This window comes from Salmo salar, chromosome ssa19, assembly GCF_905237065.1.
Source record: "Salmo salar chromosome ssa19, Ssal_v3.1, whole genome shotgun sequence".
In the NCBI taxonomy this organism is placed as follows: Eukaryota; Metazoa; Chordata; class Actinopteri; order Salmoniformes; family Salmonidae; genus Salmo; species Salmo salar.
In genome coordinates, this window is record NC_059460.1 from 62,371,420 (window position 1) to 62,396,290 (window position 24,871).

General features: G+C 41.6%; 2 protein-coding genes and 1 long non-coding RNA gene across 4 annotated transcripts; 1 reads left to right on the forward strand and 2 right to left on the reverse strand.

The window, feature by feature from the left end:
- Nucleotides 1-9,144: 9,144 nt before the first annotated feature.
- On the forward strand, nucleotides 9,145-14,951 carry nmt1b (N-myristoyltransferase 1b). Of its 2 annotated transcripts, none has more exons than XM_014158669.2 (12): nucleotides 9,145-9,264; nucleotides 9,546-9,657; nucleotides 9,938-10,082; nucleotides 10,306-10,427; nucleotides 10,743-10,834; nucleotides 11,012-11,128; nucleotides 11,430-11,600; nucleotides 11,774-11,888; nucleotides 12,068-12,238; nucleotides 13,520-13,687; nucleotides 14,074-14,211; nucleotides 14,513-14,951. In XM_014158669.2, the coding sequence occupies exons 1-12, from the start codon at nucleotides 9,245-9,247 to the stop codon at nucleotides 14,531-14,533; spliced, it is 1,392 nt and encodes a 463-aa protein (XP_014014144.1). In that variant the 5' UTR covers nucleotides 9,145-9,244; the 3' UTR covers nucleotides 14,534-14,951. The 2 variants fall into 2 exon arrangements, with proteins under 2 accessions (XP_014014144.1, XP_014014145.1); XM_014158670.2 differs by having other exon boundaries at nucleotides 11,774-11,813.
- cfap97d1 (CFAP97 domain containing 1) lies at nucleotides 14,928-18,760 on the reverse strand. Its single transcript, XM_014158671.2, has 6 exons — nucleotides 18,397-18,760; nucleotides 18,100-18,170; nucleotides 17,735-17,856; nucleotides 17,115-17,238; nucleotides 15,300-15,368; nucleotides 14,928-15,024 (listed from the first exon to the last, which is right to left on the reverse strand). The coding sequence occupies exons 1-6, from the start codon at nucleotides 18,581-18,583 to the stop codon at nucleotides 15,007-15,009; spliced, it is 591 nt and encodes a 196-aa protein (XP_014014146.1). The 5' UTR covers nucleotides 18,584-18,760; the 3' UTR covers nucleotides 14,928-15,006.
- A 2,716-nt stretch (nucleotides 18,761-21,476) lies between these two features.
- On the reverse strand, nucleotides 21,477-24,673 carry LOC106579358 (uncharacterized). The gene is made up of 3 exons (XR_001322631.2): nucleotides 24,391-24,673; nucleotides 23,611-23,797; nucleotides 21,477-23,430 (listed from the first exon to the last, which is right to left on the reverse strand). It is a non-coding gene; the product is annotated as an uncharacterized lncRNA (long non-coding RNA).
- Nucleotides 24,674-24,871: the final 198 nt, after the last annotated feature.

Below are 24,871 nucleotides of genomic sequence, written 5' to 3' on the forward strand. Positions count from 1 at the left end.
ACACATGGAAACCATATGTGGTCGATGTATGTGATACCATTCCACTGATTCCGCTCCAGCCAGTGCCTCGTCCGTCCTCCCCAGTTATGGTGACACCAACCTCCTGTGGTTCAGTGTTAGAAAAGTGGAATACACGAGGTGCAATTTAGAAATTTGTTTGTGCATCAGCACAAGTTATGTCAGTCACTGACAGTCACTCAATTAGCCCATGTCAGCAGTGCTCTGGGGTCCCCGATAAGCAGAGGGGGCCTAGATGCAGAGGGGGCCATTTTTGGGGCCTATACCTAATCTTGCTTTGGCCCCCACACGGGCTAGAGACGTCACTGAGTGTACTGTATGTGCTACTCTTGTCTCTACCCAACAGGTCACGCTGTAAAGTCACACTGCTGATAAGCTGACCGTGGCTGCATCATTCAAATCAAATCACATTTTATTGGTCACATACACATGGTTAGCAGATGTTATTGCGAGTGTAGCGAAATGCTTCTAGATCTGACAGTGCAGCAGTATCTAACAGGTAATATTTAACAATTCCACAACAAAACCTAATACACACAATCTAGTAAAGGAATGTGATGAGGATATATAAGTATAAAATATATGGATGAGCAGTGACTGAGTGGCTAAGATGCAATAGATAGTATAGAATAGATAGTGTAGTATACAGTATATGCAGTTGAAGTCGGAAGTTTACATACACTTAGGTTGGAGTCATTAAAACTCGTTTTTCAACCACTCCACAAATTTCTTGTTAATTAACAAACTATAGTTTTGGCAAGTCAGTTAGGACATCTACTTTGTGCATGACACAAGTAATTTTTCCAACAATTGTTTACAGACAGATTATTTCACTTATAATTCACTGTATCACAATTCCAGTGGGTCAGAAGTTTACATACACTAAGTTGACTGTGCCTTTAATCAGCTTGGAAAATTCCAGAAAATGATGTCATGGCTTTAGAAACTTCTGATAGGCTAATTGACATCATTTGAGTCAATTGGAGGTGTACCTGTGGATGTATTTCAAGGCCTACCTTCAAACTCAGTGCCTCTTTGCTTGACATAATGGGAAAATCAAAAGAAATCAGCCAAGACAAGTCTGGTTCATCCTAGGGACCAATTTCCAAACGCCTGAAGGTACCACGTTCATCTGTACAAACAATAGTACGCAAGTATAAACACAATGGGACCACACAGCCGTCATACAGCTCAGGAAGAGACACGTTCTGTCTCCTAGAGATGAACGTATTTGGTGCGAAAAGTGCAAATCAATCCCAGAACGACAGCAAAGGACCTTGTGAAGATGCTCGAGGAAACAGGTACAAAAGTATCTATATCCACAGTAAAACGAGTCCTATATCGACATAACCTGAAAGGCCACCCAGCAAGGAAGAAGCCACTGCTCCAAAACCGCCATAAAAAAGCCGGACTACGGTTTGCAACTTCACATGGAGACAAAGATCGTACTTTTTGGACAAATGTCCTCTGGTCTGATGAAACAAAAATAGAACTGTTTGTCCGTAATGACCATCGTTATGTTTGGAGGAAAAAGGGGGAGGCTTGCAAGCCGAAGAACACCATCACAACCGTGAAGCACGGGGGTGGCAGTATCATGTTGTGGGGGTGCTTTGCTGCAGGAGGGACTGGTGCACTTCACAAAATAGATGGCATCATGAGGCAGGAAAATTATGTGGATATATTGAAGCAACATCTCAAGACATCAGTCAGGAAGTTAAAGCTTGGTTGCAAATGGGTCTTCCAAATGGATGTGACCCCAAGCATACTTCCAAAGTTGTGGCAAAATGGCTTAAGGACAACAAAGTCAAGGTATTGGAGTGGCCATCACAAAGCCACTCCAATACCTTGAGATTATTATGACATTTCACATTCTTAAAATGAAGTGGTGATCCTAACTGACCTAAAACTGGGAATTTTTACTTGGATTAAATGTCAGGAATTGTGAAAAACTGAGTTTAAATCTATTTGGCTAAGGTGTATGTAAATTTCCGACTTCAACTGTGTATATGAGATAAGTAATGCAAGATACAGTGCCTTTCAAAAGTATTCATCTCCCTTGGCGTCATTTAAATAGATTTTTATTTTTATTTTATGTAATAGACATAAACAAAATAGTCCAAATTGGTGAAGTGAAATGAAAAAAATGTACTTGTTTCAAAGAATTATTGAAAAAAAAATATCGGAAAAATGGATGCTATGGTTATCCTCTATGGGCTAGGGGGCAGTATTTTCATGGCCGGATGAAAAACGTACCCAATTTAAACAGGTTACTACTCTGGCCCAGAAAATAGAATATGCATATTATTAGTAGATTTGGATAGAAAACACTCTGAAGTTTCTAAAACCGTTTGAATGGTGTCTGTGAGTATAACAGAACTCATATGGCAGGAAAAACCTGAGAAAAATTGAATCAGGAAGTGGGAGAAATTAGAAATGTAGTTTTTCTTTTGAATCCCTTGAAAAACTACAGTGACATAGGATTTACGTTGCACCTCCTAACTCTTCCATTGGCTGTCAACAACCTTTAGGAACTGGTTTCATCCGTCACCTGGGCAGAAAATTGTGGCTCAGTCAATCACTGGCCAGTCTGAGGACAGGTGTCTCGTGACGCGCGTGCACGTGACTTCATGTTTTTTATTTTTCTTCTGGGATGAATACCTATTGCCCGGTTGTAAAATTATCGCAATTTTACGTAAAAAAATACCCTAAAGGATTGATTGTAAACATCATTTGACGTGTTTCTACAAACGGTAATGGAACTTTGAACATTTCGTCTATGGATTTGCGTCCACGCCACATGCCATTGTAAAGTGTTCTGGATGGGTCAACAGAACGGACGTAGTTGGACATAAATGATGGACTTTGCAGAACAAATGAACATTTCTTGTGGAAGTGGGACCCCTTCCGAGTGCATTTCGCCGAAGATCAGCAAAGGTAAGTAAATATTTCGAACATATTTTTAGAGATTTGTCGACGCCGTGGTTGTAGGCTAACTGTATAGCTTAGCATTGAAGGCTAAGTTCTGTACTCAGAATATTGAACAATGTGCTTTTTCCGTAAAGTTATTTTGAAATCTGACAAAGTGGTTGCATAAAGGAGTAGATTAAATAATTGTTATACATTTTGTCAACGTTTATGAGTTCTTCTGTAAATTAATGTGCCTATTCACCGGGAGTTATGGGGAGAAAACATTTTCTGAACGTCACGCGCCAATGTAAAAATTGGGTTTTTGGACATAAATATGAACTTGATCTAACAAAAAATGCATGTATTGTCTAACATGATGTCCTAGGAGTGTCATCTGATGAAGATTGTCAAAGGTTAGTGCTTAATTTTAGCTGTATATCTGGTTTTGTGATGGCTATCCGTGCTTGGAAAATTGCTTTTTTTTTTGCTAATGTGCTATGCTAAAATAATCTAATGTTTTGCTTTCACCGTAAAGCCTTTTTGAAATCGGACAATGTGATTGGATTAACGAGTAGAGTATCTTTAAAATGCCGAATAGTACTTGAATTTTAATTTTGAGATTATCTTTTTTAGAATTTCGCGCCGTGCTATCTCACTGGTTGTTGTCCAACCAATCCCTTTAGCGGGATTGTATCTCGAAGGGGTCCTCAAGAGGTTAAACCAGGCCAAACCCTGCTGCTACCTGGTCTGTCATTCTGCCTGACTAAAGAGGATAGCCAGCTGGATGTGTAACAACCACACTCTATCCTTGATTGATTTTAGAGCTGTAATTTAATGTATTTTTCTTATAAACAATGTATTCACCCCTTTTCTATGAAGCACCTAAATAAGTTCTGGTGCAACCAATTACCTTCAGAAGTCACATAATTAGTTAAATAAAGTCCACCTGTGTGCAATCTAAGTGTCACATGATCTCAGTATATATACACACCTTTCTGAAAGGCCCCAGAGTCTGCAACACCACTAAGCAAGCGGCACCATGAAGACCAAGGAGCTCTCCAAACAGGTCAGGGACAAAGTTGTGGAGAAGTACAGATCAAGGTTGGGTTATAAAAAAATATATGAAACTTTGAACATTCCACAGAGCACCATTAAATCCATTATTAAAAAATAGAAAGAATATGGCACCACAACAAACCTGCCAAGAGAGGGCCGCCCAACAAAACTCACGGACCAGGCAAGGCGGGCATTAATCAGAGAGGCAACAAAGAGACCAAAGATAACCCTGAAGGAGCTGCAAAGCTCCACAGTGAAGATTGGAGTATTTGTGCATATGACCACTTTAAGTCATACACTCCACAGAGCTAAGCTTTATGGAAGAGTGGCCAGAAAAAAGCCAATGCTTAAAGAAAAAAATAAGCAAATACGTTTGGTGTTCGCCAAAAGGCATGTGGGAGACTCCCCAAACATATGGAAGAAGGTACTCTGGTCTGATGAGACTAAAATTGAGCTTTTTGGCCATCAAGGAAAACGCTATGTCTGGTGCAAACCCAACACCTCTCATCACCCCGAGGACACCGTCTCCACAGTGAAGCATGGTGGTGGCAGCATGCTGTGGGGATGTTTTTCATCGGCAGGGACTGAGAAACTGGTCAGAATTGAAGGAATGATAGATGGCACTAAATACAGGGAAATTCTTGAGGGAAACCTATTTCAGTCTTCCAGAGATTTGAGACTGGGATGGAGGTTCACCTTCCAGCAGGACAATGACCCTAAGCATACTGCGAAAGCAACGCTCGAGTGGTTTAAGGGGAAATATTTAAATGTCTAGGAATGGTCTAGTCAAAGGCCAGACCTCAATCCAATTGAGAATATGTGGTATGACTTAAATATTGCTGTACACCAGCGGAACCCATCCAACTTGAAGGAGCTGGAGTAGTTTTACCTTGAAGAATGGGCAAAAATCCCAGTGGCCAGAGACTTACTGCTGTAATTGCTGCAAAAGGTGGCTCTACAAAGTATTGACTTTGGGGGGGGGGGGGGGGGTGACAAAGGCAACAAAATAGGAAAAATGCCAAGGGGGTGAATACTTGAGTAAGCCACTGTATGTAAACATTCTTAAAGTGGCATTATTAAAGTGACTAGTCTTCCATTTATTAAAGTGGCCAATGATAGGTAGGCAGCCGCCTATCTGTGCTAGTGATGGCTGTTTAACAATCTGATGGCCTTGAGATAGAAGTTGTTTTTTAATCTCTCTGTCCCAGCTTTGATGCACCTGTACTGACCTCGCCTTCTGGATGGAAGCGGGGTGAACAGGCAGTGGCTCGGATGGTTATAGCCCTTTGTGGGCGGTTGTGGGCGGTGCAGTTTCTGTACCAGGCGGTGATACAGCCCGACAGGATGCTCTCGATTGTGCACCTGTAAAAGTTAGTGAGAGTTATCGGTGACAAGCCACATTTTTTCAGCCTCCTGAGGTTGAAGAGGCGCTGTTGCGCCTTCTCCACACTGTCTGTGTGGGTGGATCATTTCAGTTTGTCGGTGATATGTACACCGAGGAACTTAAAACTTTCCACCTTCTCCATTGCTGTCCTGTCGATGTGGATAGGGGGGTGAGCCTTTTTGTTTTGCTGACACTGAGTGGGAGGTTATTTTCCTGACACCACACTCCGAGGGCCCTCAACTCCTCCCTGTAGGCTGTCTCGTCATTGTTGGTAATCAAGCCTACCCCTGTTGTGTCGTCTGCAAACTTGATGATTGAGTTGGAGGCGTGCATAAACAGGGAGTACAGGAGGGGGCTGAGACCGCACACTTATGGGGCCCCAGTGTTGAGGATCAGCGGAGTGGAGATGTTGTTTCCTACCTTCACCACCTGGTGGCGGCCCGTCAGGCCCGTTAATGATAAGTTTGGAGGGTACTATGGTGAATACATAGGTATTCCTCTTGTCCAGATGTGATAGGACAGTGTGCAGTGTGATGGCGATTGCATCGTCTGTGGACCTATTGGGACGGTAAGCAAATTGAAGTGGGTCTAGGGTGACAGGTAGGGTGGAGGTGATATGATCCTTGACTAGTCTCTCAAAGCACTTCATGATGACAGAAGTGAGTGGTACTGGGCGATAGTCATTTAGTTCAGTTACCTTGGCTTTCTTGGGAACAGGAACAATGGTATCCATCGTGAAGCATGTGGGAACAGCAGACTGGGATAGGGATTGATTGAATATGTCTGTAAACACATCAGCCAGCTGGTCTGTGCATGCTGTGAGGACGCGGCTAGGGATGCCGTCTGGGCCGGCAGCCTTGTGAGGGTTAACACGTTTAAATGTTTTACTCACGTCGGCCACTGAGAAGGAGAGCCCACAGTCTTTGGTAGCGGGCCGCATTGGTGGCACTGTATTGTCTTCAAAGCACGCAAAGAAGTTGTTTAATTTGTCTGGAAGCAAGACGTTGATGTCCGCTAGGGGGCTGGTTTTCTTTTTGTAATCCGTGATTGTCTGTAGACCCTGCCACATACGTCTTGTCTCTATACTGACACTTTGCTTGTTTGATTGCCTTACGGAGGGAATAACTACACTGTTTGTATTCGGCCATATTCCCAGTTGCCTTGTCATGATTAAATTAGGTGGTACGTGCTTTCAGTTTTGTGCGTATGCTGCCATCAATCCACGGTTTCAGGTTATACACGGCTGTGACAATAACCAAGGAGAGTTCTCTTGGGAGATAATACGGTCGGCATTTGATTGTGAGGAATTCTAGGTCAGTTGAACAAAAGGACTTGAGTTCCTGTATGTTGTTACAATTACACAATGAGTCATTAATCATGAAACATACACCCCCGCCCTTCTTTTTACCGGAGAGATGTTTATTCCTGTCGGGGCGCGATGTACTGAAAATCCCGCTGGCTGTACTGACTCCGACAACATGTCCCATGCTTGCCATGTTTCCGTGAAACAGAATATGTTACAATCCTGCATTTCTCTTTGGATAGCAACTCTTGCCCTGATTTCGTAAACTTTGTTAACTAGGAACTGGACATTAGCGGGTAATGTACTCGGAAGCGGTGGGTGGTGTGCGCGCATCCGAAGCCTCACTAGAAGACTGCTCCGAGATTGGGTAGTGCCTTGGAAGAATGCACACCTGCGATGTTACCATAAGAGGTCCAGATAGGCTTAATTTTGGGTAGGACATGTTACACATTGCTGGTATGATGGTAAATGTCCAGATAGACTGCACATGTTAAAGTCTCCCATGGTCAGCTTTACCGCTTCGGGTGACTCTGTTTAAGCCTGGGATACAAGGTCATGGATCAAGTCGGCAGCTATTTGGGTGCCGGAGGGGGCAGTGTAAACAATGAATTGTCTGACCTGATTTAATTCCCATGGCAGGTAGTAAGGCCGTAGTTTAATGTCTTTAGTACAGACCTGGTGCTTAGTTGTAATATGGGCACGATTGCAATATTTCTCATTGATGAATGCACAACTCCTGCACCTTTTCTCTTACCGGAGTTGATGTTTCCGTCCATTCTAATGATTGTGTAGCCATCCAACCCCACAACGGAGTCGGTATCCTGTTCCGTAAGCCAGGTCTCTGATAGACAGATCAGGCAGGATTGTCAGTACTCTGAGAGGTATTGGATACAAGCCCGTAGCTCCTCAGTCTTATTCCTTATGCTTTGTACATTGCCATGCATAATAGATGGAAGAGGTGTTCTGAATTTTTTATTTTTTTATCTGATTCTGAATTCTTCCTCTACTGCCAATCAGTATGTTGATTGTATTGATTGTGGTATTCCATTGTAGTGTAAACTTTCAGCAAAGGGTCGGAGATTATGACATCTGCGGTTGCAGCTCGCTGTATCCATTGAGGGCAAAACAAACAAGAAAATGAACGACAGCCAACAGCTCTGTCAGGTCACAAAATACTAAACAGAAAACATCTATCCACAAAACCCAAAGGAAAAACAGGCTGCCTAAGTATGACTCCCAATCAGCAACAACGATGAACGGGAGCCATACCCGGCCGAAACAAAGCAATCCCAAACATAGAAAAACAGACATAGAATGCCCACCCAAATCTCACCATGACCAAACCTAAATAGAGACATAAAAAGGATCTCTCAGGTCAGGGCGTGACAAGGACAGGAAAATAGTCAAACTCACACACTTATCAAGCAGTGGTTATCACTACTGCCTCTGGTCTGGTGGACTCACTAAACACAAATGCATCTCTTGTAAATAATGTCTGGAGTGTGACCCTGGCTATCCAAAAATGTAAAAAACAAGACAATTGTGCCGTCTGATTTGCTAAATAGTAGGAATTTTAAATCATTTATACTTTCACTTTTGATACTTTAGTATTTTTTTGCAATTACATTTACTTTTGATACTTAAGTGTATTTAAAACCAAATACTTTTAGACCTTTACTCAAGTAGTATTTTACTGACCAACTTTCACTTTTACTTGAGAAACTTTCTATTAAGGTATCTATACTTTTACTCAAGTATGACAATTGGTTACTTTTTCCACCACTGATTGAGGGTTAGGTCGACAGCTTGTTTGGTATGTTTCACCAAAAAACGGATAAAAACTAACAGCCAAAGTACTGCTATTTGCCTTATTATTAGCTATCTCATGTAATACCACTAACAACTTGGTTGACTGAGGTGGATTGCAACTTTAAAACACTTTAAAGAAAAAAACTAACACGGAAGGGACACGTAGGACAGTGTGTTCCAGTTCCCGCCAATATCCAGCAACTTCGCACAGCCATTGAAGAAGAGTAGGACAACATTCCACAGGCCACAATCAACAGCCTGATCAACTCTATGCAAAAGAGATGTCGTGCTGCATGAGGCAAATGGAGGTCACAACAGATACTGACTGTTTTTTTTTTATCCACGCCCCTACCTTTTTTTAAGGTATCTGTGACCAACAGATGCGTATCTGTATTCCCAGTCATGTGAAATCCAGAGATTAGGGGCTAATGAATTTATTTCAATTGACTGATTTCCTTATATGAACTGTAACTCAGTAAAGTCTTTGAAATTTTAGCATGTTGCGTTTATATGTTTTTTCAGTGTAGTTACCACTGACAAAGAAATAGCCCCGTTCAGCCACTTCTAGCCACATCTACTGTAGTCCCAGGCAAGTTATTGGAGTCCAAACATTTAAGTAAGATATGTATGGGGCAGCCTGGGCGGGGTAGAGATGGGGGTGGGGGACTAAGGCGGTCACTGTCCTCCCCTAACTGTCTCTCAAGATAAGAGACAAAACCCCAAGTGCCACACATATTCAGTATTGTGGTCTCTCTCTCCGCTCTACAATGACTGATTCAAAACTTCCGTAAGTTAATCAAGTAACCTATTTTACGTTTGATATACTTTTAATCCTAAAAGGAGAGAACTTTTTCAATTATGGATGCCATATGATTTTGTATGTGTTGTTGGGTGTTACTACTATTAACAGTAAAATAATACCGTTATTACAGTAGGCAATACTGATAGAGATGTCGCAAGCTGAAGCATGACGGTGCAATGCATCTGACTTCAAAGTGTCAGTATTTAAATTGTGTCCCTGCATGTAAATGAATCATTAGTATCCTATTGTTATCATTTTTATTTTAGTGACAAGAACCTGGGGGAAGAAAATAGAGGCGGTCGGAAAAAAAGGAATAAGAAGAAGAAGAGCAAGGAGGATGCCTGGAATCTTGATGGACCCAAAGACCCGTTTGCTATGGTGCGAGTGTGTGTGTGTGTGTGTGTGTGTGTGTGTGTGTGTGTGTGTGTGTGTGTGTGTATATGTGAATATGTATTAACTGTGTAAGTTGTGATCCTTAAATATGAGAAAGAGAGTACTCTGAAAAACAGCAAGTTGAGGGCTCCCACAAATGCTCTCATAAAATCGTATCTAGAATCAGATCACCCTACCACTATTCTAACCATAACCATTTGGACGAAAATAACATCTGACCCTGTATCAGTGCCTAGAGTGATCAACACTGTGTGTTTCTCCCCAGCTGGATGCTCTCCCGGAGGAAAAGCAGCAGGAGATCCAGAGGGCCCTGCACCTCTTCTCCCTGGGCAAGGGCCTCCCGAGGACCCTGGAGGAGGCCAGCAGACGCCCCTACCCCTTCTGGGACACCCAGCCTGTCCCCAAACTAGGTATGGTACATGTATGGTACCCAAACTTGTTGTATGGTACATGGTTGATTCAAGACAGAGTAAAAGCTAAGAGATTAAAATAACAAGCCAATGTAAACCAGCAATGCTATCCAGAACCCTTTATTTATCCCTTTATCCGTCTCTCTCTCTCTCGTTCTCATATTCTCTCTCTCTCTTCTCTCTCTCTCTCTCTCTCTCTCTCTCTCTCTCTGTCACACTCCAGGTGACGACAATGCCACGACCCATGGTCCTATTGAGGTGGATAAGGCCAGTGTTCGTGAGGAGCCTTACAGTCTACCACAGGGGTTCAGCTGGGCCCCCCTGGATCTGGGGGACCCTGCTGTGGTGAGTGACACTTCTCCCCTTCCTTCTTTACTGAGGCCTTAGCTGTTGTTGGATGCTGTCACTCTTTTTGTTTGTGAGCGTGTTTGCATGTTATGGCTCTCTCTCTCCAATTCATATTTCAATTAAAACTCTATTGGCCCGACTGTAAAGATACAACAGTATTCCCAAAGCTAATAGATAAATGAAGTCAAAGTCAAAGTAAAGCTAACCGCATGTTCATAGTAAACATTGGATTTGATTCAATTGGATTCAATTGATGAATCAAATAAAAACACTGTCCCACTCTGGCTACCCTTCTCTCCCGTCGCTCTCCAGCTGAGGGAGCTGTGTGCTCTTCTGAATGAGAACTATATGGAGGAGGATGACAACACCTCCAGGTTTGACTTCTCCCCTGAGTATCTGCTGTGGTGAGTGACGTTTACAGCATCTGAATGTAGCTTTGTTTTGGTCTGTAGATAATCCAACTAACTATCTAACTATCCACTGCAACTCAAGTAGGTGGGTAGTTAATTGTGTTGAAAAAAACTTTATTTCCCCCTCTCTCTCTCTCTCTCTCTGTCTCTCTCATCCCGCCTCTCCTCCAGGGCCCTGTGCCCCCCAGGTTGGTTGCCCCAGTGGCATTGTGGGGTAAAGGTGAACACTAATCAGAAACTAGTGGGCTTCATCGCTGCTGTGCCCACTAACATCCGCATATATGACACGTGAGTCAAAAGTAGCCATCCATATGGATGGCCCATCCGTTTTTGACGGATACACAATATCTGTGTGGCTGGGCCCAACTCAGTGCTTAGATGCAATTATTGAGTGAAACAATGTAGTAGCACTGTTGAATACAGAACGTCTGGCACCCAGGCTATAAAATATTAATGATTGCATACAGTATAATAATACAGTAGTAAATAAAGCATTATATCATAAGCTTCTTGCTAGAAGCCCAAGTAAACATGGGTATAGCCTGGGTGTCATGACAAAATGTGTTCCTCACAATGAATGGTTCCCTAGGGAGAAGAAGATGGTGCAGGTCCACTTCCTGTGCGTCCACAAGAAGCTGCGCTCCAAACGAATGACCCCGGTGCTCATCAGAGAGGTCACCAGACGGGTCAACCTGCAGGGAGTCTACCAGGCCGTCTACACTGCCAGCGGGGTGCTGCCCAAACCTGTGGCTACCTGCAGGTGGATGCTACACACACATACACAAATGTAGACACACACTCAGACACACACAATATATAGACAGACTTCACTCTAGACAGACTTGCTGAATACACAAGTTAGTCCAGAAAATATCAATTTGTTTCTCTTCTCCTGTTTACGCCCATTTCCATCCTGTGTGTACATGTTGGCAGGTACTGGCACCGCTCTCTGAACCCACGCAAGCTGATCGAGGTGAATTTCCCCATCTCCAGCCTGAGGGGCAACATGACCGTCCAACGAGCGCTCAAGCTCAACCGCCTGCTTGAAGTTAGTGTATGGCTGGTGCCCCCCCCCTGTGGCCAACACAATGCAACTACTACCAGACCCACTTAAATACACAGCAATACACTGCAATCCCAATCTCATACTGTGTGTACCATGGCTTGATAGTGAAAACTGGAATTGACCCCAATCCTGCTCTTTCTCTCTCCTACTCGTTCTGTCAGGCTCCCAAAACAGCAGGGTTGCGGCCCATGACAAGGGGTGATGTGAAAGGGGTACACATGCTCCTTCAGGGGTACCTCAAGAAGTACCACCTGACCCCCGTCCTGTCTCAGGGGGAAGTGGAGCACTGGTTGTTACCACGCGAGAATGTGATTGACACCTACGTGGTGGAGGTTGGTGTCCTTCCAATACCTTAGTCAGTTAGGCAAATTATTATTGTTCTCCGGGCTTTGGCAGTCCCTTAAAACTGAAAACCACAATAGGCTAAACAGTGCCAATGGCCGCCCCCAGGCACATTTGTTATTGTTTTTGTTTTGAGGAAATGAGAATCAAGCATTGTGGTAAATCAAAATATATTTGTTGTTCTATCGCATGATGAAATTATGTGAAATGATGTCGGAGGGGGAAAAAACTGTGTTTGTTGTTTGAAATAACACTTTTGCTGCTGTAATATCGCAAAGGGACGTGGCAATTTCATCGCTATGGATTACAGCTTTAAAGAGTGACTGAACACACCGATTCTGCATGTGTTTCTCTGTTGCTCATTAAGAAAAACATGATATCAGTCTTGGGGGTGTGGTTCGATGGGGCAGTTACTGATGTTTGTACCCCATGAGAAACCATAGGAACAAAGCCAGTATTACTTCTTCAAAATAGCCCAAATAAATAACTCAAGAAATCTGTAATTAATGTTGAAGTTTTTGCCGAGGAGGTTTTAGTGGCTCAATTTTACATCTGGTGTTTGGTGCAATATTTCTCAAGTAAAAACAATGCATGACCTGTTGTCTTATGTAAACAAAGTCTGATCCGCTGCACTGATGGGCAGGTCAGTGTCACTGTCAGTGTGTTCTGTGTAAGGAATGGATAGAGACAATCACCACAGCTGTGTATCCTGTGTTAGTGGGCAAGTGAGCATTGTCAAAATCAAAACCCAACTGTCATGACTCAAGTAAGTCATGACGAACTAACTTACAAAACGTAGTTTTGGATGAGACTGACCTTATGAACAAAATGATTTACACTTTGTAGTCAATTTGACACGAGAATATATTTTTCTGACTAAATTTGATGCCACATAGGCCATATCAGAAATGTTGTTTATTGCCTTCAGTTGAGCTTCAAATTGTACTACCAACAGAGTTTACTTAAAGGCCCAGTGCAGTCAAAAACGTGATTTACCTGTGTTTTATATATATTTCCACACTATGATGTTGGAATAATAGAACATTATGGTAATGCCCTTCTAGTATAAGAGATGTTTGAAAAGGCAAAAAAAGTGTTGGCCTACCAGGTGGTAAATTAGTTAATAGACCAATAAGAAGGAGAGTTCCCAACCTATCTGCCAATAACAGCTAGTTTTCAGTTTTCCCCTATTCTTATTAAGTGCAGGTAGTCGTTCCATGTTTCAGTCCCTTTTCTTCTCCAATGAACACCACCCCGTTTCTCTGGCACAGAGCTCTGCTGGTGTGCTGACAGACTTTGTGAGTTTCTACACCGTGGTGTCCAGGGTGCTGAACCATCCGGTACACAAGGGCCTGAAGGCAGCCCATTCCCTCTACTGTGTCTCCTCCTCCACTCCACTGCCTGACCTCATGGAGGATACTCTGTTCCTGGCCAAATCTGTGAGTGTGTGTGTCTGGGGGCCAACGTTTATGTGTGCGGGTAAACCTGTGTGTGTGTGTGTGTGTGTGTGTGTGTGTGTGTGGGCACCAAAGCTATAGCTATGATTGTGTGAGGGCCAAAGCTGAGTGTGTACGGGCCACAATTCAAATCAACTGTGCGAGTAGAGGGGTCAAAGCTCTGTGTGTGTGTGTGTGTGTGTGTGTGTGTGTGTGTGTGTGTGTGTGTGTGTGTGTGTGTGTGTGTGTGTGTGTGTGTGTGTGTGTGTGTGTGTGTGTTTGTGAGATGGCGACCAAAGCTACGAGTGAATTAGTTTATTCATACTGTATCAATCCCCTTGGCTATATGCTCTTTCTCTTTCTGTCACTTCTCTTTCTCGGCGATACAGAAAGGCTTTGACGTCTTCACTGTTCTGGACCTGATGGAGAACACTTCTTTCCTGGAGAAGCTCAAGTTTGGCATCGGGGACAAGAGCCTACACTACTACCTGTACAACTGGAGATGTCCCACTATAGGCCTGAAAATGGTAACTATCACTGCAGTATCTGTTATGAACCTACCCCCTAAGCTGACTCTTAAAATCCTAACTTCCAGAGGTCATTTGGAAAGGCTTACCTTACCCTAACTCACTTGCTACATATACATTGTGTATGAATGGATTGTAATTATGTTGATGACAATGATGATTGTACGTACCGGCAATCCCAACTGGAAAGAAAATTGTGTTTACAAAAAATATTTCAAAAGCTATGTGGATTGAGAGGTGTAATCCATAGAGTTTGTACTGAGCAAAATAAATGAGTAATAATTATTTATTATTTTGACAGGTTGGCTTGGTGTTGCTGTGATGTCCATGACCACTGATAGGTGAAGACAGTAGACCAATCCATGGCTTCCCAAACTCGGTCCTGGGGCCCCACCTGGGTGCACATTTAGTTTTTACCCTAGCCCTACACAACTGACTAAAATAAACAAAGCTTGATGATGAGTTAGTTATTTGAATCAGCTGTGTAGTGCTAGGGGAAAGACTGGACCAATCAACCAGCAAAAACATCTGAGCCGTCTATTTAAATTTGAACTTTGACCTGTACTACTATTTGTTCTAAGGCCTTAACTGATGGCTAGGGCACAGATAAGAGGGCCATGATACTAACCAACCCAAAAGAATACAGCAGGCAATGACTAACAATGTTATCTCAAACACACAATAAACACAAATGATGGAAGTGACACAAAAATGAATAAAGTTTCCATGAGTTAAATGTATTGAAGTCTTACAAGTATGTGGCAAAATGACTGCATTTTGATTGTGGTTGTGATTCTAGACCAAGTTCAGCATCTGGGAGGGGGGGAGCATGTAAAAACTTTAGGAAACAGAAATGTCTAAGACTTCAAACATGTATTTGTAACAATCGCAAAGTCCTTCACAATGGGCAAAGCTGGTTGTGACAATGTCATTTCAACCAGCTTTGCAGGTTGAAATGCAGGCTTTGTTTCTATCTTGCTCTTATGGAACATTCTATGGCTAAACAGGATATCAATGAGAAACAACTCTCTCTTGAACGTCTAAGGTATCCATTTGCTGCTATGGAAAGTAGTAAGAGTGCTACTAACCTTGTGCTGCTTTGGCGGTATGGGCTGTTCAGGGTACTTCAACAGTCTGTTCACATAACCTCTTGTGACCTAGAAAAGATCACTGAGATGAGGGTTTCATTGTTATTTGGGACTTAGCTGTGGTGGCAAGTTGGCAACTACATACACTACCGGTCAAACGTTTTAGAACACTTACTCATTCAAGGGTTTTTCTTTATTTTTACTATTTTCTACATTGTAGCATAACAATGAAGACATCAAAACTATGAAATAACACATATGGAATCGTGTAGTAACCAAAAGAGTGTTAAACAAATCAAAATATATTTTATATTTGAGATTCTTCAAATAGTCACCCTTTGCCTTGATGACAGCTTTGCACACTCTTGGCATTCTCTCAACCAGCTTCATGAGGTAGTCACCTGGAATGCATTTCAATTAACAGGTGTGCCTTGTTAAAAGTTAATTTGTGGAATTTCTTTCCTTCTTAATGCGTTTCAGCCAATCAGTTGTGTGGTGACAAGGTAGGGGGTATACAGAAGATAGCCTTATTTGGTAAAAGACCAAGTCCATATTATGGCAAGAACAGCTCAAATAAGCAAAGAGAAATGACAGACCATCATTACTTTAAGACATGAAGGTCAGTCAATATGGAACATTTCAAGAACTTTGAAAGTTTCTTCATTGCAGTCACAAAAACCATCAAGCACTATGATGAAACTGGCTCTCATGAGGACCGCCACAGGAATGGAAGACCCAGAGTTACCTCTGCTGCAGAGGATTAGTTCATTAGAGTTACCAGCCTCAGAAATTGCAGCCCAAATAAATGCTTCACAGAATTCAAGTAACAAACACATCTCAACATCAACTGTTCAGAGGAGACTGTGTGAATCAGGCCGTCATGGTCGAATTGTTGCAAAGAAACCATTACTAAAGGACACCAATAATAAGAAGAGACTTGCTTGGGCCAAGAAACATGGGCAATGGACATTAGACCAGTGGAAATGTGTCCTTTGGTCTGGAGTCCAAATTGGAGATTTTTGGTTCCAACCGCCATGTCTTTGTGAGACGCGCTGTGGGTGAACGGATGATCTCCGCATGTGTATTTCCCACCGTAAAGCAAGGAGGAGGAGGTGTTATGGCGTTGGGGTGCTTTGCTGGTGACAGTGTCTGTGATTTATTTAGAATTCAAGGCACACTTAACCAGCATGGCTACTGCAGTGATACACCATCCCATCTGGTTTGGGCTTAGTGGGACTATCATTTGTTTTTCAACAGGACAATGACCCAACACACCTCCAGGCTGTGTAAGGGCTATTCTACCAAGAAGGAGAGTGATGGAGTGCTACATCAGATGACCTGGCCTCCACAATTCTCTGACCTGAATCAAATTGACATTGTTTGGGATGAGTCGAACCACAGAGTAAAGGAAAAACAGCCAACAAGTGCTCAGCATATGTGGGAACTCCTTCAAGACTGTTGGAAAAGCATTCCAGGTGAAGCTGGTTGAGAGAATGCCAAGAGTGTGCAAGCTGTCATCAAGGCAAAGGGTGGCTATTTGAAGAATCTCAAATATAACATATATTTTGATTTATTTAACACTTTTTTGATTACTTCATGATTCCATATGTGTTATTTCATAGTTGTGATGTCTTCACTATTGTTCTTCACTATTATTCTAGAAAATAGTAAAAATAAAGAAAAACCCTTCGATGAGTCAGTGTTCTAAAATTTCGACCGGTAGTGTACATTCACACAAACACTACCAGTATTGTGAGATATATTTTGTACTGCAGTCTCTCTATCTCATTCTCTCTCTCTCTGTCACACACATACTTTGAAGTCGTCCAGCCATGTCCTGTGGTCGTAGACTGACTTAGTCATGTTGATCTTCTTTAGAATGGCCTGGTTCTCCAGAGAAATCTTCACCAGCTCCCTGTTCCTTAGGTCTGCGCTCACACTGGACATGCAATGGGGAAACTTACATGAGATTACACTGTCTCTGTAACCATAGAATACAATGTGAAAGAGGGTTTATAACCCTGTACTAAACATTTATTAAGTATGAACACACTGGAAACACAATGGGAAGCTTACATGAGAATACACTGTCTTGAATAGGTGTTACCTTAAAATATAACATCTAATACAGTTTATAACCCTTTACAGTTTATTAACTATCTATTAACTTTATATTAACTAAGTATCTAATCAATCACTATCAAGAAGGCAATCAATTCTAATAACTTTCATGATGGAAATCCCTCATTTCATAACATTCAACAATATTCATGTCATGACGTCAGTGAATATTGTAGCATTCGCAAATCTCAAGCTATGTTCAATTTAAGAAAGAATAGTGGAACCCTGGTGTTGGTATACATAGATATGACTCAGAAAGACATGATTCCCATTCATAATGGGGACATAGGTAGCCTAATGTGACGTGTTCCCACCTGGGTTTGGGCTGGTACTTGTTCCAGTTGTCCAGGCCTCCTTTGGTGCCCATGGTGCGGGCGATCCTGGACACCAGCAAGCGGTTGTCCCTCTCCAGCTCCATCAGACGCTCCTGCTCCATCTGACAGGGACATTCAGTGTTTCCTCTGCCATTATTGTACTGGCTATCCAAATAGGGGTGAGTTTCCAAAAAAACAAAGATCATCTTTAGCATTAAGATCATTGTTCGTCGATTGCCTACCATGATCTTAGCGCTAAAGAGGATCTTTATGTTTTTGGGAAGCCGACCCTAGAACACAATAGAATAGAATAACATAGAATAGAACATAGTAGAATGGTTCTAAAGGTACCAGTGCCACCCTACCTGAATCTTTTTCATCTTTAGATGACAATGCAGATATGTGCTGGGGGCTTTGTTGTCAACCATTTGTTTAGCTGTAAGACATTGAAATATGTTAGTAACAATATTGAATGAAAATAAATTCACTTGACAGATTTGGAAAAATATGGGATACTGGTTTTCTTGAAATAACAATGTTTTTATATGACACTACTACAGGTGTGATATTGGCTGCCTAAATCACAATGCACTCAACTTCTTATGTTTAAAACACATTTGTGAGAAAGATGTGTCCTAGCATATTAATCAAATTAGCCTTACTTTTCTGCATTCTGTCCATGTGGTATTTGTAGTGTTGGCCATCCCACATTTTTCTCAAATTATTGTATTGTCCAGTGGTCCCAACAATGGCTGGGAAAGCCAAATAATCTGCTCTGTTCATTGCTTTATTTAGATAGCACCAGCCCACTCGGAAATAAACTGTGCCAGTCGTCAGCTTAAACAGCATCAAAATTGGTATTCAAATGTATAATCTTCATTTGGAACCCGTTGACCAAATATTCCACTTCTGCGCTATTATGACACACTACATTGTGACCACAGGCGCGCGCAAAGGCTTCATATTTTTTGCACTGAAATTCCGATTGGAAAGGGAGAGAGGGATACCTAGTCAGTTGTACAACTGAATGCCTTCAACTGAAATGTGTCTTCCGCATTTAACCCAACCCCTCTGAATCACAGGTGCGGGGGGCTGCCTTGATTGGTTTGCGTACAAATGGTTTTACTTATGGTAGACAAATATCTGGAGTTGTTCTCCAAATGTCCATCAGCCTACCAACCTTTACGCACAACCCAAATAAATACGCACATACATCGAAATAGGGCGTCGTTTTCAGGCGGGCAATGTGATAAAATTACATCGTGGAACAGCCGTATAGGGCAAATCCATATGAATTCTATCACTTTTTCACAAATGTTTGCTCATGGTTCATGCTAGAAGTGGTCAGAAAGTGACTTTTTGGACCTGAATGACAAAACATTCAGGAGATAGAGGTGCTCAAATTTAATCTATTTTGCATACCACACCATCAGCTTTGACTAAGGCCTTGAGGTTGATATGTAAAGCTTATTAAACCTCTTAAGGTTTGGCCCCTTTTTTTTTTTTTGCCTAAAATGACATACCCAAATCTAACTGCCTGTAGCTGAGGCCCTGAAGCAAGGATATGCATTTTCTTGGGACCATTTGAAATGAAACACTTTGAAGTTTGTGGAAACGTTAAAGGAATGTGGGAGAATATAACACATTAGATCTGGCAAAAGATAATACAAAGAAAAACAAAGGGTAACTTTTCATATTCAAAACTGTGCACTCTCCTCAAACAATAGCATGGTATTCTTTCACTGTAATAGCTACTGTAAATTGGACAGTGCAGTTAGAATAACAAGAATTTAAGCTTTCTGCCCATATCAGATATGTCTATGTCCTGGGAAATGTTCTTGTTACTTACAACCTCATGCTAATCGCATTAGCCTACGTTAGCTCAACCATCCCGCAGGGGTTAAAGTGCAGAGATCCCATCAAGAGCAGTGTGCAGGTTTCTTATTTTTTCTCATCTTTTTTTCACATACCAAACCATGCCATGACACATCCATGTCTTCATCAGTGGAAAAGAAAAACAGTTGAGTTTTATATAATTTAAAAGCTTACAAACAAGGTTGTCAAACTATTTATAATTTCTTGAAAAACATGTTTTTGAATAAAAACAGATTTTTTTTTCTTCTACCTTCAACATTACTTACAGTGGCAAGAACAAGTATGTGAATCCTTTGGAAATACCTGGATTTCTGCATAAATTGGTCATAAAATTTGATCTGATCATCTAGGTCACAACAATCAGTGGTGGAACTAGAGTTTTATACATGGGGGGGCCAAGGCTACTTCAGGGAGACATAGACTGACAGAAAATTAGTGTATAATCCTAACCTGGCATCTAAGGAGCATGAATGAATCCTATGATTGCTGATTAGCGGTAGAAGTGATAATTCACTTCACACGAAGTTCTTCAATGTGGCAGATAGTGTGGTCCAAGGGTTACTTCACTAGAATTCTTTAACATACTATGAATAGTCAGTGTCTCTACCTCGGAACTGCAGCTCTCTCTCACACACACACACACACACACACACACACACACACACACACACACACACACACACACACACACACACACACACACACACACACACACACACACACACACACACACACACACACACACACACACACACACACTGTACTCACATACTGGAGAGACTTGGGTTACTGTTTTCGTGAATATATAATCTGGGTTGAACATCCAAAATATTTTCAGAAAATAAAGCTCAAGCACAAAGGAGATAACACACATTTGTGTGTTACATAAATTGCATAGTTTATTTACAACAACCAAAAAAAAAACACTGCAATTTGACATACCAGGTATCAAGCAGAAATGGACTTGAAAAATATCTATAATTTTGGTGCCCATCAATATTACAAATTTACAGTATATTTATGCTCATATATAACATGTTAACTAATAGCAAAAAAAAGTTTGGGAATTGGCCTAGTCAAGACCAAATTAAATCCGTGTGACATGATACCCTTTGGATTTATCATTTTAGAATGTCAGTGTACTAGTTAGTACACAGTGCAGGTTTTAATCATGACCAGAGGGACAGCCTAAGTGCCAAATTATCCTAGGTTTATTTAAAACAGAATAATTCTGCAGTTCTGGTGAGAACTGGCAAAATGTTTCACAAACTCATCCATGTTGAGGGAGCGTGCCCTCCTTGACTCAACACTGAGAATTCCCAGGTGACTTAACCCGTCATCAGCCATTGTTGTCCAAAGGGGGGTTTTAATCCGTTTTAAAGCTGAGAAACTTCTCTTGCAAGAAGCACTGCTGACTGGTGTAACAACAGAAATCGTACAAAGTCGAAATAGCTCACGGAAGACCTCTTTCCTCATCCCCATATTGTTTTTTTTGTTGCTCCTTTGCACCCCAGTATCTCTACTTGCACATGCATCTTCTGCACATCTATCACTCCAGTGTTTGATTGCTAAATTGTAATTATTTCGCCACTATGGCCTATTTATTGACTTACCTCCCTAATCTTACCTCATTTGCACACACTGTATATAGGCTTTTCTATTGTGTTATTGACTGTTTGTTTGTTTATCCCATGTGTAACTCTGTGTTGCACTGCTTTGCTCTTTCTTGGCCAGGTCACAGTTGTAAATGAGAACTTGTTCTCAACTGGCCTACCTGGATAAATAAAGGTGAAATATATATATTTTTTAAAATAAATAAAGGTTCTAGAAACACAACAAAGTCAAGGAGAGTAGACGGTGTGTCCCTTCCACTTTTCTCTCTCCTATCAAGAAGCCGCTTGGTTTGATGAACCTCATGTTTGAGGTCCTCTAATTCTGACTCAAAGGTCTGAGCAAAGGCAAACAGAGGCTCCCCATTCAAGAATGTTGTACTCTTTGGGTTGAGAGACTGGACCCCCATTATCTCGCAATTGTTCTTTGAAAAACGCCTCTGCAGCTCAGCTGTGAGACTGTCAAGCACCTGATAAAAGATAGCTCTTTGGAAACTCACCATCACTTTTGTCACTATTTTTCTGTCTTACAGTGCTCATTATCAATGAGTCGTGAAATCTTAAGCTTGTTTTAGGCTGTCTTTTACACACTGTTTGTACACTTATTTTTGCAGTGCTCTGCAATCTCTTCAACCTCCTTCCATAGTTCTCCAAAGTAACCCTCACTTCTGTAGTCATGTAATGGGTCTGTAAGGGCACCTACTAGATCCACAGCCCTTGCTAGGTCAAGAGAGCTTGATTGGAGCATGTCAGAAAGACATTTGGCATCACCAAGCACTTTACAAAAGGTAACCAAAAGCCCTATGAAATGTAAATCTATCTGAGAAAGAATGCCCCTTGCCTCCACTGATCTATCACCACTATTTTTAAGTGTGATATCCTGTAGCACTCTCAGAACTGCTGGAAGCCTGTCCCTCAGATTACGGCATGCCATGTATCTGCATGCCCACCTTACATCCGTAAGTCTCTGTAGTTCCCTGGGCTGCTGCTGTGGATACAGCTCTTTCTGAACTCCAAGCCACTTGAGATGAACGTACAAGCCAGATACAAAGTTATAAAGCTTCTGCAGGAGAGCAAAAAAGTGAACTGCCTCAGGCACTGATTTTACAGCATCGACAAGGACCAAATTCAAACTATGTGCATGACAGTGCAAATAAAATGCAAATCTTGCACTGTTTTTAATTCGTGCAGACACACCAGAATGCTTTCCGCTCATGACCAATGCACCGTCATAGCCTTGCCCCACAAGATTATTTCTGTAGCCCAGACCATGTTTTTCAAGGCAATCAATTATAATTTTTGTGAGACCTACTGCATCTAAGCTTTCAGCTGACTGAAAGTGTAAAAAACTTTTGTGGATGGCCCCGTTGTAATAGTAGCTCACAACTAAAGACATTTGTTATTTTTTCTTTAAATCTTTGGTTTCATCTGCAATTACACTAAAAACGTCACTTTCTTTTACTTCTCTTATGATTTCCCTTTGTACCATCTCAGCTCAGCCCTCAAGAACTTTGTTCTGGATTTGGTGGCTTGTGTACATAGCATTGCCACATGCATTCATCCTTTTCTCTATGAGGGGTCATGCTTTGCTATTTCTTCTAAAATATTACCCTTGTTGTGAGAGTCACCAGACTCTCGATGACCTCTGCACTATATTTTGAGTGGCATTTAATAGGAGCACATCTGCAATTGTTTTAATGTAAGTACAGTTTTTCTCCACTTTCTTTTTCCGGTCCTCATTTATAACATCTAACATTGATGAGTTGCTGTCAATAGCCCTTTTATGCTGATTCCAAGCAAACATAGCATTGATATGATGCTCTGCCTTCGAATGGAGCTTAAACAGCACTTTTTTTCCAGTTACAAAAACCTGACTGTGATGTGAAGGTAGATTCAGGTGTATGGGCAGAGAAAAATGCCTACAGGCAAAACAATAAGTTGAATCTTGATTTACAGAATATTCAAGCCATGAATTATCCTCCTACCAGGAGCTGTTGAAAGTCCTGGGAAATGTTTTCAAACACGGCTGTACAGGACCCTCTTCTCTGGATCTTGAAATGTCTTAAATACACATTAAATAACGTGTCATATCTCTACACATGTCCTTATGGGTGCTTGATGCAGTCGGGAGGGGCTCGATGACATCTCCTGGCAGCTCTGGCTCACTGTCTTGCTCAAAGCCAGAGGTCTCTGTGTCATCCCTTGATACATCTGTTACATTAAAATAACACAAGAACCATTCATGCATAATCACAATAAAAAGGCCACAGCCATCAAAACAAGAACACACATCAATCAACAACCAACATTTTAAAGTGAGGCTTAGTCTGACAAAATGATCTATTACAAGCTGAGGCTAAATGTAAATTCTTAACTGGTCGATGCTCTGACCTGGTGGTGGTAGACTTGGTCCTTATGAAGTCTGACCACACTGACTCTGACTAGCGTCAGGTAGGGAGCTGATCTGGGGTCCAGTGGTGATGCAAGGCCTGGGGTCTGTTTGCACCTGATCTGCCTGTTTGTGCTTCTTTAAAAATATGTCTGATATCTCTCCCTTTCTGTTCATGCTTAATTGACCCTATGCAAAAATAAGACAGTCTATGGTTACATCTAAGCATCCAATTACCCACATTTTAGTCCAATCTCAATCTTAACTACAAATCCACATTATCATAACTGTACCTTAAAATCAACTACCAGCCTAAATTACTCGTTAGATGATGGCTAGCCCTACTCAGCAGTAAGTAACTTAGCTAGCTATAATATCTTACACCTTTACGTTAGCAAACAGGCTATCTGCAAATTGTGGTAATATTTTGAGTAACGTTAACAGATTGACAATAATAATTGTTCGTTTTGAGTTCAAGTACAAAAATCTAACTGAGTTAACGTTAATGGATGTCAAATTGCTGAATACTGACAGCTGTAGCCTACAAGTTACCCCACATTAGCTAAACATTCGTATACTGTAACTTACGACACTGCACATTATATGCGTGTATTACTAGCACAGATGTAAACATAATGTTAGGCTAAATTGGGAACCAATCTCTCTTATCTGATTAACTGTCTGTTAACGGAGCCAAAGGTCAAACGTTAACTTACACAGCGACTCAACTTTCGTAAAAGTTGTTCAGGAAACCTAAACCGATGCTAAACCTTAAAACTTACTTCAAATAGGATGCTTTCGCCAATCGCGAAACGAGCTTGTGGAGCTGTGGAAATATTCTCTCTTCTTCTTCTTCTGCATGTTCTTTTATTCTTCTGTATCTCGCAAACAACGTTATTATTCTCCCGTCCTCGTCCTCAATTTTGATAAATGCGCTGCCGAATGTCAAAATAATTGCTTATTTCAACAAGAGGTGAAATGAGATGTCAATCAGCATCAAACTACCACTAGCGAATTCAATTTTTGCCTGGCACCCGGAGTGGCCATTCAGATATCAGGGATGTCCAGCGCAACCCCAGGCACCCCTCTGCTTCCACCCCTGACAACATTAGACAAACAGTCTGCTTAAACTAATAACACACGAACAATTATACGTTTTCATGTCTTTATTGAACACACTGTGTAAACATTCACAGTGCAGGGTGGAAAAAGTATGTGAACCCTTGGATTTAATAACTGGTTGACCCTCCTTTGGCAGCAATA

What these genes read in the sequence shown, in the direction of transcription:
- nmt1b (XM_014158669.2), top strand. Translation starts at nt 9,245, where the DNA reads ATGACTGATTCAAAACTTCC. An exon ending in CCAGCCTGTCCCCAAACTAG is followed by an intron (nt 10,083 to 10,305) that starts GTATGGTACATG and finishes GTCACACTCCAG; the next exon opens with GTGACGACAATGCCACGACC. An exon ending in CTCTGTTCCTGGCCAAATCT is followed by an intron (nt 13,688 to 14,073) that starts GTGAGTGTGTGT and finishes TCGGCGATACAG; the next exon opens with AAAGGCTTTGACGTCTTCAC.
- cfap97d1 (XM_014158671.2), bottom strand. Translation starts at nt 18,583, where the DNA reads ATGCTGTTTAAGCTGACGACTGGCACAGTTTATTTCCGAGTGGGCTGG. An exon ending in CATGGACAGAATGCAGAAAA is followed by an intron (nt 18,171 to 18,396) that starts GTAAGGCTAATT and finishes AATGTCTTACAG; the next exon opens with CTAAACAAATGGTTGACAAC. An exon ending in TAAAGATGAAAAAGATTCAG is followed by an intron (nt 17,857 to 18,099) that starts GTAGGGTGGCAC and finishes TGTCCCTGTCAG; the next exon opens with ATGGAGCAGGAGCGTCTGAT.